The sequence below is a fragment of the Leptonychotes weddellii genome, unplaced genomic scaffold (genome assembly GCF_054177405.1).
Source record: "Leptonychotes weddellii isolate Sample4059 unplaced genomic scaffold, ASM5417740v2 HiC_scaffold_72, whole genome shotgun sequence".
In the NCBI taxonomy this organism is placed as follows: Eukaryota; Metazoa; Chordata; class Mammalia; order Carnivora; family Phocidae; genus Leptonychotes; species Leptonychotes weddellii.
This window is the reverse complement of record NW_028041694.1, coordinates 6,226-18,035: the sequence shown is the minus strand read 5'-3', so window position 1 is coordinate 18,035 and position 11,810 is coordinate 6,226. Positions and strand designations below refer to the sequence as shown.

Sequence of the window (11,810 nt, the reverse complement as noted above, 5' to 3'; positions counted from 1 at the left end):
AAAGATAAAAAGCTTCTGCACAGCAAAGGAAACCGTCAACAAAACCAAAAGACAACCAACAGAATGGGAGAAGATTATTTGCAAATGACGTATCAGATAAAGGGCTAGTATCCAAAATCTATAAAGAACTTATCAAACTCAACACCCAAAGAACAAATGATCCAATCAAGAAATGGGCAAAGACATGAACATTTTTCCAAAGAAGACATCCAAGTGGCCAACAGACACATGAAAAAGTGCTCAATATCACTCAGCATCATGGAAATCCAAATCAAAACCTCAATGAGATACCACCTCACACCAGTCAGAATGGCTCAAATTAACAAGTCAGGAAATGACAGATGTTGGCGGGGATGCGGAGAAAGGGGAACCCTCCTACACTGTTGGTGGGAATGCAAGCTGGTGCAGTCACTCTGGAAAACAGTGCAGAGGTTCCTCAAAAAGTTAAAAAATAGAACTACCCTGGGATCCAGCAATTGCACTATTAAATGTTTACACAAAGGATACAAAAATGCTGATTCAAAGGGGCACATGTACCCCAATGCTTATTGCATTATCAATAGCTAAATTACGGAAACAGCCCAAGTGTCCATCGACTGATGGATAAAGAAGATGTGGTATATATACAATAGAATATTAGCCATAATAAAGAATGAAATCTTGCCACTGGCAACGATATGGATGGAACTGGAGTGTATTATGCTAAGTGAAATAAGTCAGTTGGAGAAAGACAAGTATCATATGATTTCACTCATATGTGGAATTTAGGAAACAAAACAAATGAGCAAAGGGAAAAAAAAAAACAAACTGAGAGGCAAACCAAGAAACAGACTCCAAGAACACACTCATGGTGACCAGAGGGGAGGTGGGCGGGCATGGGGGGAACAGGTGATGGGGATGAAGGAGTGCACCTGTCGTGATGAGCACCAGATGATGTACGGAAGTGTTGACTCACTAAATTCTACTCCTGAAACTAATACTACATTGTTTGTTAAAAACAAAATAACTACTTGATTACTACTTTCACATTATTTGAAAAAGTCTCCATAGCACTTACCTGAACTTCTCTTATGTTTGGATTGAAGTCGACTTCGCAGAGCCTCGGTATCCCGTCTGTACACAGCTGCAGCAACATAATTTGTAAGACCTCTCCTGCTCTCACACTGCTTACTCTTCTGTACCTGTTCCCTTCCAAACCCTGCACTCATCCCCACACCTGCCCTCATGCGTTTTCACCTTCAGTGTCTGTAAAACGTACCCCAATTACTCCAAATTATGCTAGAGTATGAATTACTCTAGCAATCACAATAGCCTCAAAATGGAAAAGCTTCCTCAAGAGATAGTGAATTCTGGTGGGAACACAATTGTGCGTGTAATCATGTCAAGTGTTGTAGAGATTATATACCCGATGAGGACAGAAAAATCCTTAGTTTCCTTGTAACCTTGAAATTGCTATCATGATTTCTGTTTTTACAGAAAAATCATTGGGTATTTACCTACTGACTTAGAAATAAAGACCTTCGAGGCCTAGTCTAGAGACAAAGTAGCTGAAACACTTGTATGCACACACACGTATGTATACACACGCACACGTACAATGCATAAAACTGTAAATTAACGTAAATTAACGGGGATTCCCACTGGGGAGATTCCAAGTCCTTGTGGGGAGCAACTGAGGATTTCAACATTTTACTTTATATGCTGATCCTGATCGCGTCTTTCTCAAGTGTCTACTCCCAATTCTATCTGGCCTTCAAAACACAACAGCAGCCTCACCACTGGGAGGGATGCAACACTAGGGCTGCGTTTACGCTTGCGGATGGGCCACCGCCCGCCCTTAGCAGAGCCCGCTGAGAGAACAGCTCCCAGGTGCGGACCCACGTTCAATCCTCCTTCACCTTGTGACCAACAGGAGGGGCAGAACCTGACCCTCAGAGAAAAGCTGAGGAGCAGAGCGATAAAGGGCTGGCCAAAGCCGCCTTACTTAGAGGAAACCCCGGCTCTTCTCCCCTTACACACTGGGCCGCGCCGCCACGTGGCCGACAAGGTGTGACCGGAACTGCGAGGATTAAAAGCTCCAAGGACTCACAGCCTGAAACCTGTCTGGACATCATTATCACTGGAAAGATCACAGGATCTAGCAAAAATATCAATTGCTGTCATGGTCTTCCCATATCTGCTCAGCTAATCACACGTATCCCAACACAGCAACTAGACAGTATAGTCCACTGTGCGTTTGTGGGCCCATAGATAACACCTGTTTGACCCACGTTCAGGACTAATAAGGGACGCAAGTAGTCAACACAGGGAGATGAAAATGTCACCGTCGTTCCTGATAAAGACTTTGGACAACAGAGGTGGGAGCTTCCGAACACCAAATCCCAGAAGGAAGCCTTTATCATCAGTGACTGAAAATACTGAAAACCCAAGCACGTCTCAGAAGAACCAACCCCAGGCACCCTGGCTCCCACAGAGACAGAACAGGAAGACAGGGCTCAACTGCCCAAGTCTCCCCGCAAAAGCACCAAGATTCTGGACAGCTGCACCAAGAGAACTTCTGTGATGGAAGAAACACCACGGAGAAGAACACCTGTCCCCCCAGCCCAGTTCTTCCAGGATTAATCTGTGAAGAGCAGGACTGGCCATTACCATTCACGGGATCTGCGGAGTCTGAGGGCCCCAGACTCTGTGGGGGCTCTGACAACTCTCACTCATGTGCGGATCCAGCAGCGCGATCTAGGCTGATGGCCAGCCGTGGTCCGCGCTGGGGGTCACGTGCACCAGGGGCCACGGCCATCCCTGCCTGGACTCCGTAAAAACACAGACACTACCCCCCGAGCAGCAGAGGATGAAGACGCGGTCCAAGGCTTTCATCACACCTGACCCTCAAGCGCCCGTCACTTTCACGGGACGGCAAGGGAGGCACTTCTAAGTCCGAACGAGGGTTACAGAAAAGCAGCTGCGTGACCAGCCAGCTGAACGGCAATGCACGGGCACTTAAAAGCCAGACAGAAAAATACTGGCACACGTAAGTGGCCGTCAATTTCTCAAGGTGACTGTGAACAAAACCGACCGTGGGTGTAGCTACTGAGAAAAATCCAATTTTTAAGCTAACATTAACATTCTACAAAACTTGAGAGCCTCCTGATCCTTAGACTTGCCCTGACGATACCAATGGGGAGAGTCACAGGTGTGATTTTTTGATAATGAGCAATAAAATGTATCAGCTGCACAATTCAGTAAAGGCGTATTTTCCAAATGACTAACGCATCATGGGTTAAAGAACCAGTCAAAGTGCAAGACTCACCAAAGAATCTTAATGCGTTTAACCCTTAACACAGGTTTGATCGTCACTGGTCTACTTAGAATGTGGATTTTTTTTTTTCAACGATTATATAAATGTACACTATCAATACAGTATTGTAAATGTATTTTCCTTATAGTTTTTTAATTAAAACTTTCTTTGCTCTAGTATGCTTTATGAATACAGCACATAATATACAGAACATACGAAATATGTATTAATCAACTGTTTATCAGTAAGGCTCCAGTCAACAGTAGACTATTAGTAGTTAAGTTTGGGGGGAGTCAGTAATTATACACAGATCTTCACCTGTGTTGGGGGACTGGTGCCCCTAACCCTCGTGTTGTTCAAAGGGCCAACCGTGTAAGAGAAAACAGTAAGATCACTTAACAGTTAAAGGATCAGTGGCTGCTAGGGGTTAGTGGGGAGGAAGGGATGAACAGAAGGGACAGAATTTTAGGGCAGTGAAACTCTTCTGTATATTACAATCTCACAACCCTGAGACCATGACCTGAGCCGAAATCAAGAGTTGGACACTTAACTGAGCCACCCAGGTGTTCCAGGAACTCTGTACTTTATGTTCAGTTTTGCTGTGAACCTAAAATAGCTCTTAAAGAATGTATAAATTAGTAAGTTTTTAAAATTTAATTTAAACTTAAATTTTTTAAGACCATTGACATGATTTTAGACTCCACACTCCAAACACCTTTCAAAAGTTTCAGTGTAACATCAAAAAGAATATCCAATTACCTGAAAAATTCGCCTTTTCTAAATACATACTTCTGAGAAGCTGAATTTTCTTCATATACTGAAACCAAAGCCAACATATTACAAAAGATTAGATGCAGAAGCAGATATAAGAATCCAGCTGTCTTCTATTAAGCCAGACATCAGAGCTTTGCTAAAATGTGTATCAATGCCATTCTTCTAAATTTTCTACATCATTATTTTTCTTGAGAAGGACTATATTAACATGTACTGTGCATTGCTTTTTTTAAAGGAATGTTTCATTTTTAAATGAGTTCTTAAGTATTTTAAAAACCTGCTGTAATTTCTACCTTGGTAAGTAAGTATCGGTACATACAACCCATGTGAATACAAGCTCTTTGGGGTCCTCAGGAATATTTAGGGCTGTAAAGGAACTCAGACCAAGACGTTTAAGAGTTGCTACTATGCGGGGCGCCTGGGTGGCTCAGTTGGTTAAGCAACTGCCTTCGGCTCAGGTCATGATCCTGGAGTCCCGGGATCAAGTCCCGCATCGGGCTCCCTGCTCAGCAGGGAGTCTGCTTCTCCCTCTGACCCTCCCCCCTCTCATGCTCTCTCTATCTCATTCTCTCTCTCAAATAAATAAATAAAATCTTTAAAAAAAAAAAAAAAAGAGTTGCTACTATGCATTAGTAGGTTTCTTCCATATAGAAGAACACTTCTAGAAAACAATGTCCATCTGTCTGCTGAGTTGACAGCCAGTTGTCCTCTGACTTACGGGATGGGGGTCAACAGGTAAAGGGCCTGGGCGGCTGGTGTGGACAGGAGAGCGCCCTGCTCAGGTCCGGGACTTGGTTCTCTTTAGAGAGAGTATGGGGAACCCCAGGGCAGAAGCAAGAGACCTAACAAATGACTGACTTACATAATTCCCCCCATTTATATTAAGAAGGTAAAGAAGTAAGAGCCATATATTATTTTCAAATGTAAGTAAAAAAACCTGAAGGTGTAGTTGAACAAGAGATGAAATTTTAAGAAGTATTTCGGACTCCCTTTCATCTCGACCACACACGGCTGACCTGTCAATCACTTCCCTTCATGCAGCCCAAAGTCGGCCCGTAACTTCACACTCCCCACAAAACTTGGCTATAGCCTCCTACTGACCAGAAGCCTTACCAGCAACAGTTAACACGATTTTATGTATTCTACACTGTATTGCTAAAATAACACCCTTTATTTTTTTTGGTGTTTCTAAACTACACAGTTTGTGAGTTTTTTCAGATCACAAATCTCAAAAAAATTGTCCAATATATTTACTTTAAAAATCCGCTTACAGTGGCCCCACAGTTCAACACACCTGTGTTTGTTCGAGGTTCAACCATACTATTCATAGACCGCCAGCTAGCTCTCCAGCAACATGCATCAGGTCACTGAGCCTAAATCTGCACATTTACAAAACAAGGTAACACGCATCCAAGGGATGCAATAAATACACCTTAAGGAGCAGCTGACATTCGCCTACTGGTTCAACACCACGAATACCTGTTACGACAGATTCTCATCATGAGGAGCATAAGACAGACTAAAACCCACTCTCTGATCTAGGCAGAGAGGATTCAGCAAGGGGATAAAATATTATGTCACCGTTTACTTCTAATCCATGCAGTATTTTCACTGAATGCAAAAAAACACGTTAGTTCTTACACATTATGAAAACCAACTAGCTGAACAAAGCCAAGTAAGGTAAACTTTCAAATAAACGAAATTCAAGTAATTAGAGTTCTTATGCTGGATAACAGCCCATGCAATTTTTAAAAATATTAATACAGCTTATGAGAACAGCTTGTCCAAAAAGCACAAGCTAAGGAGTCAGGTAGACCCATGTTCGAATTTTACTTTGTAGTTCCTGAAAGGATGTGGGCTACTGTGCTTAAAGCCCCTAGGCACCTGGTACTGGCTATTAGGGCCGCCATGACTCAAGCAGCGGGAATTTAGTTTCTCACCATCTCTGGTGGCTGGAAGTCTGGAGACCAGATGCTGGAAGACACAGTTTCTTCTGAGGCTTCTCACCGCGGCTTGCTGATGGCCTGATGGCATCTTCACAGGCTCCTCCCTCTGGGTGTGTCTGGGACCTATGCTCTTCTTAGGAAGACACCAGTCCTCTTACATTTGGGCTCAGAGGACCTCATTTTGCCTCAGTTAACTCTTCAAAGGCCTTATCTAGAAAGGCAGTCACACTCTGAGGTACTAGGGAGATCAGGACTTCAACATATGGATTTGGGAGGCACAATTCAGCCCATTACCATGGTGGACCGTCGATCGAGCAAAAAGGAAAAGTTTCTAAAATGATTTCATACCTTCTTTAAATTCCTTCTTTAAGGGCAGGGAGAACCCTCCCACCGACGCGAGGCCATGGGCCCACAAGTTCATCAGCACCTCACGCTGCAAACAAAGGCGAGACGAGAGCCTGGAGGATGGAGAAACTTTCACTCCTCCCAGGGTATCCTCTATGTAAAGGCACCTAAAGGAGTTACAGGATAAGAAGACACATGGACTGTTTACTATTTGCTTTCCCCGGGCCTCAGAAGTCTGCCACGGACCCAGATCTGGGGAAGGACGGGGATGCTCAGGCCCAAGAAGGAGACACGGACCCCTGCCTGGGTCCACCTCCTCTTCCCACCAACATCTATGCAACAAAGCCATAACACTATTTTTTTTTTAAATCCCAATGCAGATTTACCTAATTTTATTTAATTTTTAACATGGATTTTAATTATAATACACAAAGCAACTACACAGATATCATCTTAAAAGAATTTCATGAATCACATTATTTAGGAACACTTTTTTAAAGATTTACTTGAGAGAGAGAGAGAACGAGGGGAGGGTCAAAGGGAGAGGAGGAAGCAGACTCCCCACTGAGCAGGAAGCCTGATGCTGGGCTTGACCCCAGGACCATGACCTGAGCCAAAGGCAGACACTTGACCCACTGAGCCTCCCAAGTGCCCCTAAGAACACTTCTTAGTAATTTGTTTTATGAATTCCACTTTTATTTAACAGCTAACATCTGAGTGCTTACAGTAAACACAGATACGATTGTACAGTAACTCATTTAACCCTGATAACCCTATTAAGGCATGGAGAAAATACTTTTTAAGTCAGGAGGAAAAAAACGATGCAGTCTTTTTAAAGAATTTTATTAAGAGGTTCTCACAAATTAGGGAAAAGCTTATTGACCAGCAAGAAAAAAGTCCTTATTTTAAAACACAAGTGGAAAAACATCAAAGAGAATTTGGCACGTAACTGTGGTAAACTCCAGTGGTCCCGCCCGGTGTCCAGGTCTTGTCAACTGCACACTCTCAGGTCGTACTCAAAGCTTCCAGAAAGAACACCAAACCCAGGCCCTTCCGACAGGACACCTCAGGGCACTGAGGCTCCCCGTAACCTCCCCCGAACTCGCACACACACACTAACACAGCCCATCACACACAAACCCCCCTTCGTCTAAACAAAGATTAGGACAAAGGATACTAATGTTCTGAAACAAGATCACTAGTAGCAAAGCAGAATACAACACAAATGTCCTAATTAAAGAACCAATAATTCTTTTATACTTCAGACAGCTTCACGTGTTCAACAATATGCTACAGACCTTTATGAGAGAAAAGTACGAACGGTGCCCTTAATTACCCCCCTGCAGATGGGGCATTTTCTCAGAGAGGGGGCACATTCCTGGCACACGACCAGGTGGCCACAAGGAATGAACACTATGGAAACTTCTTTGTCCATGCACACTTTACACGTCCTCTCTTCCTGCAGCCTCCTCAACTGCTCTTCCAGCGACAGACCTAGTAAGAACAGACTTCAGTGAAATTTAGTTTCTACTTTAACTCCCATTAAAAAAAAAAAAGGGTAGTATTTCCTGTTGGTCTTAAGTCTTCATTTTGTTTTACCTGAAACATCTTCAGTTGGAATATACTTCATGTTCTTGTCCACTGAGGAAAGAAAATCATACAAAAGGCATTATTCTACCAAATGTAAGACTGAGTCACCCACTACTCATTTCCTTGAGCAACACAGATGCTCGCTACAGATGAGGGATTACGCAGTCATACCACTGGGGCAATGGGAAGACCTCCCTGTTTTAGAGCCAGCTGAATGTACAGACTAGAGTTGGCTAACTGGATTTATCGTTTGTCAAACATAAACATGAACATGATCCCACAGATTTCTGAAATAATTTTACCAGAAACTCACCAAATAAGTTCTTATATAATGTAGAGTCAATTTCTTTTAAACAACTTTTGAAGATGTTGGCAGCAGTGTTTCCTTTAACTAAGACGGTATCAATCAGTTCTCTTGCTTGCAAAGGTATCTGTGTTTTTTGCTTAATGATATCGTGTTCCTGTTTATTAATTACATTGGCCTTTAAAAGATTATCCAGGATAGGAAGCACACAAGTCAACTGTTGAAAGAGAGCCATTCTATTCCTCCGAATTAATGACAAATCATCTTCATTTAAGAAAGAAAAAAGAAAAAAATCCTTTAGATTTTAAAGGGCTCCAACTATAGACACACAGTCATTAACAACCAACCCTACAAACAATTTAGGCACTAAATTAACAGGAGCTTGAAAAAGAAGCATAAAGTTACTTGTTTGCACTTAAATTCACACCTATCATTCAGAAAACTTCTGGAAGATTTAGCTAAGGCATATCATATAGTACACACAACACAGAGGGTCTCTGTTTTTGTCATTTCTAAAAGTGGAGATATTTACAGAGGTCTTCGAACCCTGCTGTTCCATAGAAAGCAAGCAGAATTTTAAAGGACAGTAAAACTACGGAATTAATAATACTGACTTCTATTTGCATCCTATCACTTTAGTTTTATAAACACTTTCGTACAAACTCCCTTATTTGATACCAAAGATCCTATCACTTGAATAAGGCGGGTATGACTTATTGAATATATGACTTATGAAATGACTTCTCATTTTCAAACACGGAGGAAGAAACCTCAGAGCACGAGCGACCTCCTCAAAGAGCCAGTCTCCTGATGATGTCCTTCCCACCCCGTGCTGAAGGAGCACGACTGCAGTGCGAGGGTCACCTGTCCCACGAGGACAGACCCAGGCCCCCACACCAGTCTGGCCGCTCCCTGGCTATATGCCCTGAGCCGTCACTCCCACATCCATCTACTTCACAAACAATGTTTCCATGTGCTTGGCACTACGCTGAAATGTTCTGTTTGCAACTTCTCATTTAATTGTCCCTGAACCCCATGCAATTCATACTATTACCTCCACGTCATAGAATCGCAACCTGCTGACAGAGCCAGGGTTCAAACGCAAATCTGTCTCAACTTAGAAATCAGACTTTACCGTTCTTCTCCATGAGCACACGATACGGGTTCTCTTAAGCCACACCTAGCATTACTTACCAGCTTCAACACAAAGTGTCTTCCAACCCACACCCCCACTCAACACCGTGCACAGCCTTGGCCTCTGCAACTGCTGTGTGCTGGGCACCACAGCTTGGCCGCAAGCCCCGGGAGCAAGCACCACGGTTACGACACGCACGGGGTCAGACACGGGCGCGCGTGCTCCATTCGTATTTGCTGGAGGAACGATCACTCAACAGACTGAGCGTCCCCTGCGTGAACACCACAGTCAGTTCCCCACTGACTCTGGGCCGCGCAGGGGCCTCTCGGCAACTAAGACTTCACCATCAGGTCTATGTTCTGTAGAAGGACCACTGAACAAGGACCAGGGAGTCAAATACCATGTTAAGAATATGATTTCAAGGAAAATTTTTTAAAAAACTGAAGTAAGACCTGCACTCAACTTTCAACTCTTCCTTTCTCAAACAATATAAATGTTATATATGAGCGAGGAAAGTAATACACTTCAAAAAGTTATGCTAAAATCCTCTGATTGGCACCAATCACAGATCTTATTGAAACAGAAACATAGAAAGGAAGCTGTCGTGCCCGGTTCCCAGAGTGGCCCACCATGCAGAATGGGGGACACCGGCAGGTAGCGGACACATGCCGGCGCTCCTGCGACAGGTCACCCAGGCTTCCGAGCCTCGCAGAAACAGGGCGAGTGACAAACATTCCCGAGTACCTGATGCCATTTCTTCAGTTTGTTGTTCCTTCTCTTCTTCTCGGGTCTCATCTTCAGCATTAAGAAGCGCTAACACAATATCGTTAACGGTTCTGTAATTCTCCCCAGTGGTCAGGATCTTACTCTGCACCGTCTGCCTCACCAGGCTTCTACTGAAGCCCATCTCCAAGGCGGCCTTCACCACGGGGGTGTTCATCATGACTGCATCTTCTGAAGAACCTTCTCCAGGTCCAAAATGGACAACTATTTGAAAAGACATGTACCAATGCTAAATTCCACAAATATCAAAATACAGAGAAAAATCATGACTATGGCACAGTCTTGACTCTCATGCTGTTCATATCCTGGTAAAGTACATGAGCTATTTATGCACCAATTACCTGTAATTCCCACAGAAGTATGAACAGGATCAAATGAAGAGTGTAACAATATGCCTTACCTTTTAAAATATCACTTCCCACATTACATCTTGGAACCTACTTAGTGAGAGACTCTGTAAGGACAGGGCTTAGGAATACATGTCTTTTCGAAAATCCCAAAATGGGGGCGCCTGGGTGGCTCAGTTGGTTAAGCATCTGCCTTCGGCTCGGGTCATGATCCAGGGTCCTGGGATCGAGCCCCACATCAGGCTCCTTGCTCAGCAGGGACCCTGCTTCTCCCTCTCCCTCTGCCTGCCTTTGGCCTACTTGTGATCTCTGTCAAATAAATAAATAAAATCTCCAAAAAAATAAATAAAAATAAGTACAATAAAATCCCAAAATGATTCTGATGTACAGTCATTTTTGGGAGCCAATATGCTCTAGGACTGTAAGTACGCCCCAAGAAAGCAGGAGAAATCAACAAAGACTTCATTAAAGCTGACGTCAGAGTTTGGACTTGAAGGATAAACAGGATCTAGAGAGGCGGACGGATGAAGCAGAGGGAATAACACAGATGGGGGCAGAGTGAAGTGGAAGATTCATTCACGCAAAATACGTCTAACAACGTAGTAACAAAGCGTGGCTGAAGTAGTCATGTGACTTTGATCACGACAGGCGCTCTGAGAACAGAAAGCTGTGTGAGGTGATTAAAAGGAATTAGGAGGGATGAGGACCACTGATACGGGGTGATCAGGGAAGCACTTTCTGGGAACAGGGTCAACGCACTTCTGTGGAAATTACAGAAAGCCACCATCCTTCAAGGCGCCCGACTGCCCTCTGCTGGACAAGCGCCCTAGTAAACGCGACTGAAGCCCAGCCACCCGCCTGTGGGGAGCGGCAACGGCACAGCGAGCGCATGAGCGGTAAGAAGGATCACGGGAACATCTGAGAGGAATCTTCTAGGCAACAAGAGCAGCATAAAAGCCCGATTCGAGACAAAATCATGACATTCAAGAACTAGAAAGGGGCGCCTAGGGGGGCTGAGTTGTTGGGCGTCTGCCTTCAGCTCAGGTCAGGATCCCAGGGTCCTGGGATCGAGCCCCGCATCGGGCTCCCTGCTCAGCGGGAAGCCTGCTTCTCCCTCCCCCACTCGCCCTGCTTGTGCTCCCTCTCTCGCTGTGTCTCTCTGTCAAATAAATAAATAAAATCTTTAAAAAAAAAAAAAGAACTAGAAAGAAAGTGGTGAGCAGCAGTCAGAAAGGAGGGTGATCCCCAGACCATGTAGAGCCTCGCCAGTTTATCTTTCACTCTAGGTGTG

General features: G+C 44.0%; 1 protein-coding gene across 1 annotated transcript; it reads right to left on the bottom strand.

Moving 5' to 3' along the window:
• Nucleotides 1-7,034: 7,034 nt before the first annotated feature.
• LOC102740856 (baculoviral IAP repeat-containing protein 2) lies at nucleotides 7,035-11,568 on the bottom strand. The gene is made up of 4 exons (XM_081811351.1): nucleotides 10,134-11,568; nucleotides 8,264-8,518; nucleotides 7,960-8,001; nucleotides 7,035-7,854 (listed from the first exon to the last, which is right to left on the bottom strand). The coding sequence occupies exons 1-4, from the start codon at nucleotides 10,390-10,392 to the stop codon at nucleotides 7,661-7,663; spliced, it is 750 nt and encodes a 249-aa protein (XP_081667477.1). The 5' UTR covers nucleotides 10,393-11,568; the 3' UTR covers nucleotides 7,035-7,660.
• Nucleotides 11,569-11,810: the final 242 nt, after the last annotated feature.

What these genes read in the sequence shown, in the direction of transcription:
- LOC102740856 (XM_081811351.1), bottom strand. Translation starts at nt 10,392, where the DNA reads ATGTCTTTTCAAATAGTTGTCCATTTTGGACCTGGAGAAGGTTCTTCA. An exon ending in ATTATATAAGAACTTATTTG is followed by an intron (nt 8,002 to 8,263) that starts GTGAGTTTCTGG and finishes TTCTTTCCTCAG; the next exon opens with TGGACAAGAACATGAAGTAT. An exon ending in TCCAACTGAAGATGTTTCAG is followed by an intron (nt 7,855 to 7,959) that starts GTAAAACAAAAT and finishes TGTTCTTACTAG; the next exon opens with GTCTGTCGCTGGAAGAGCAG.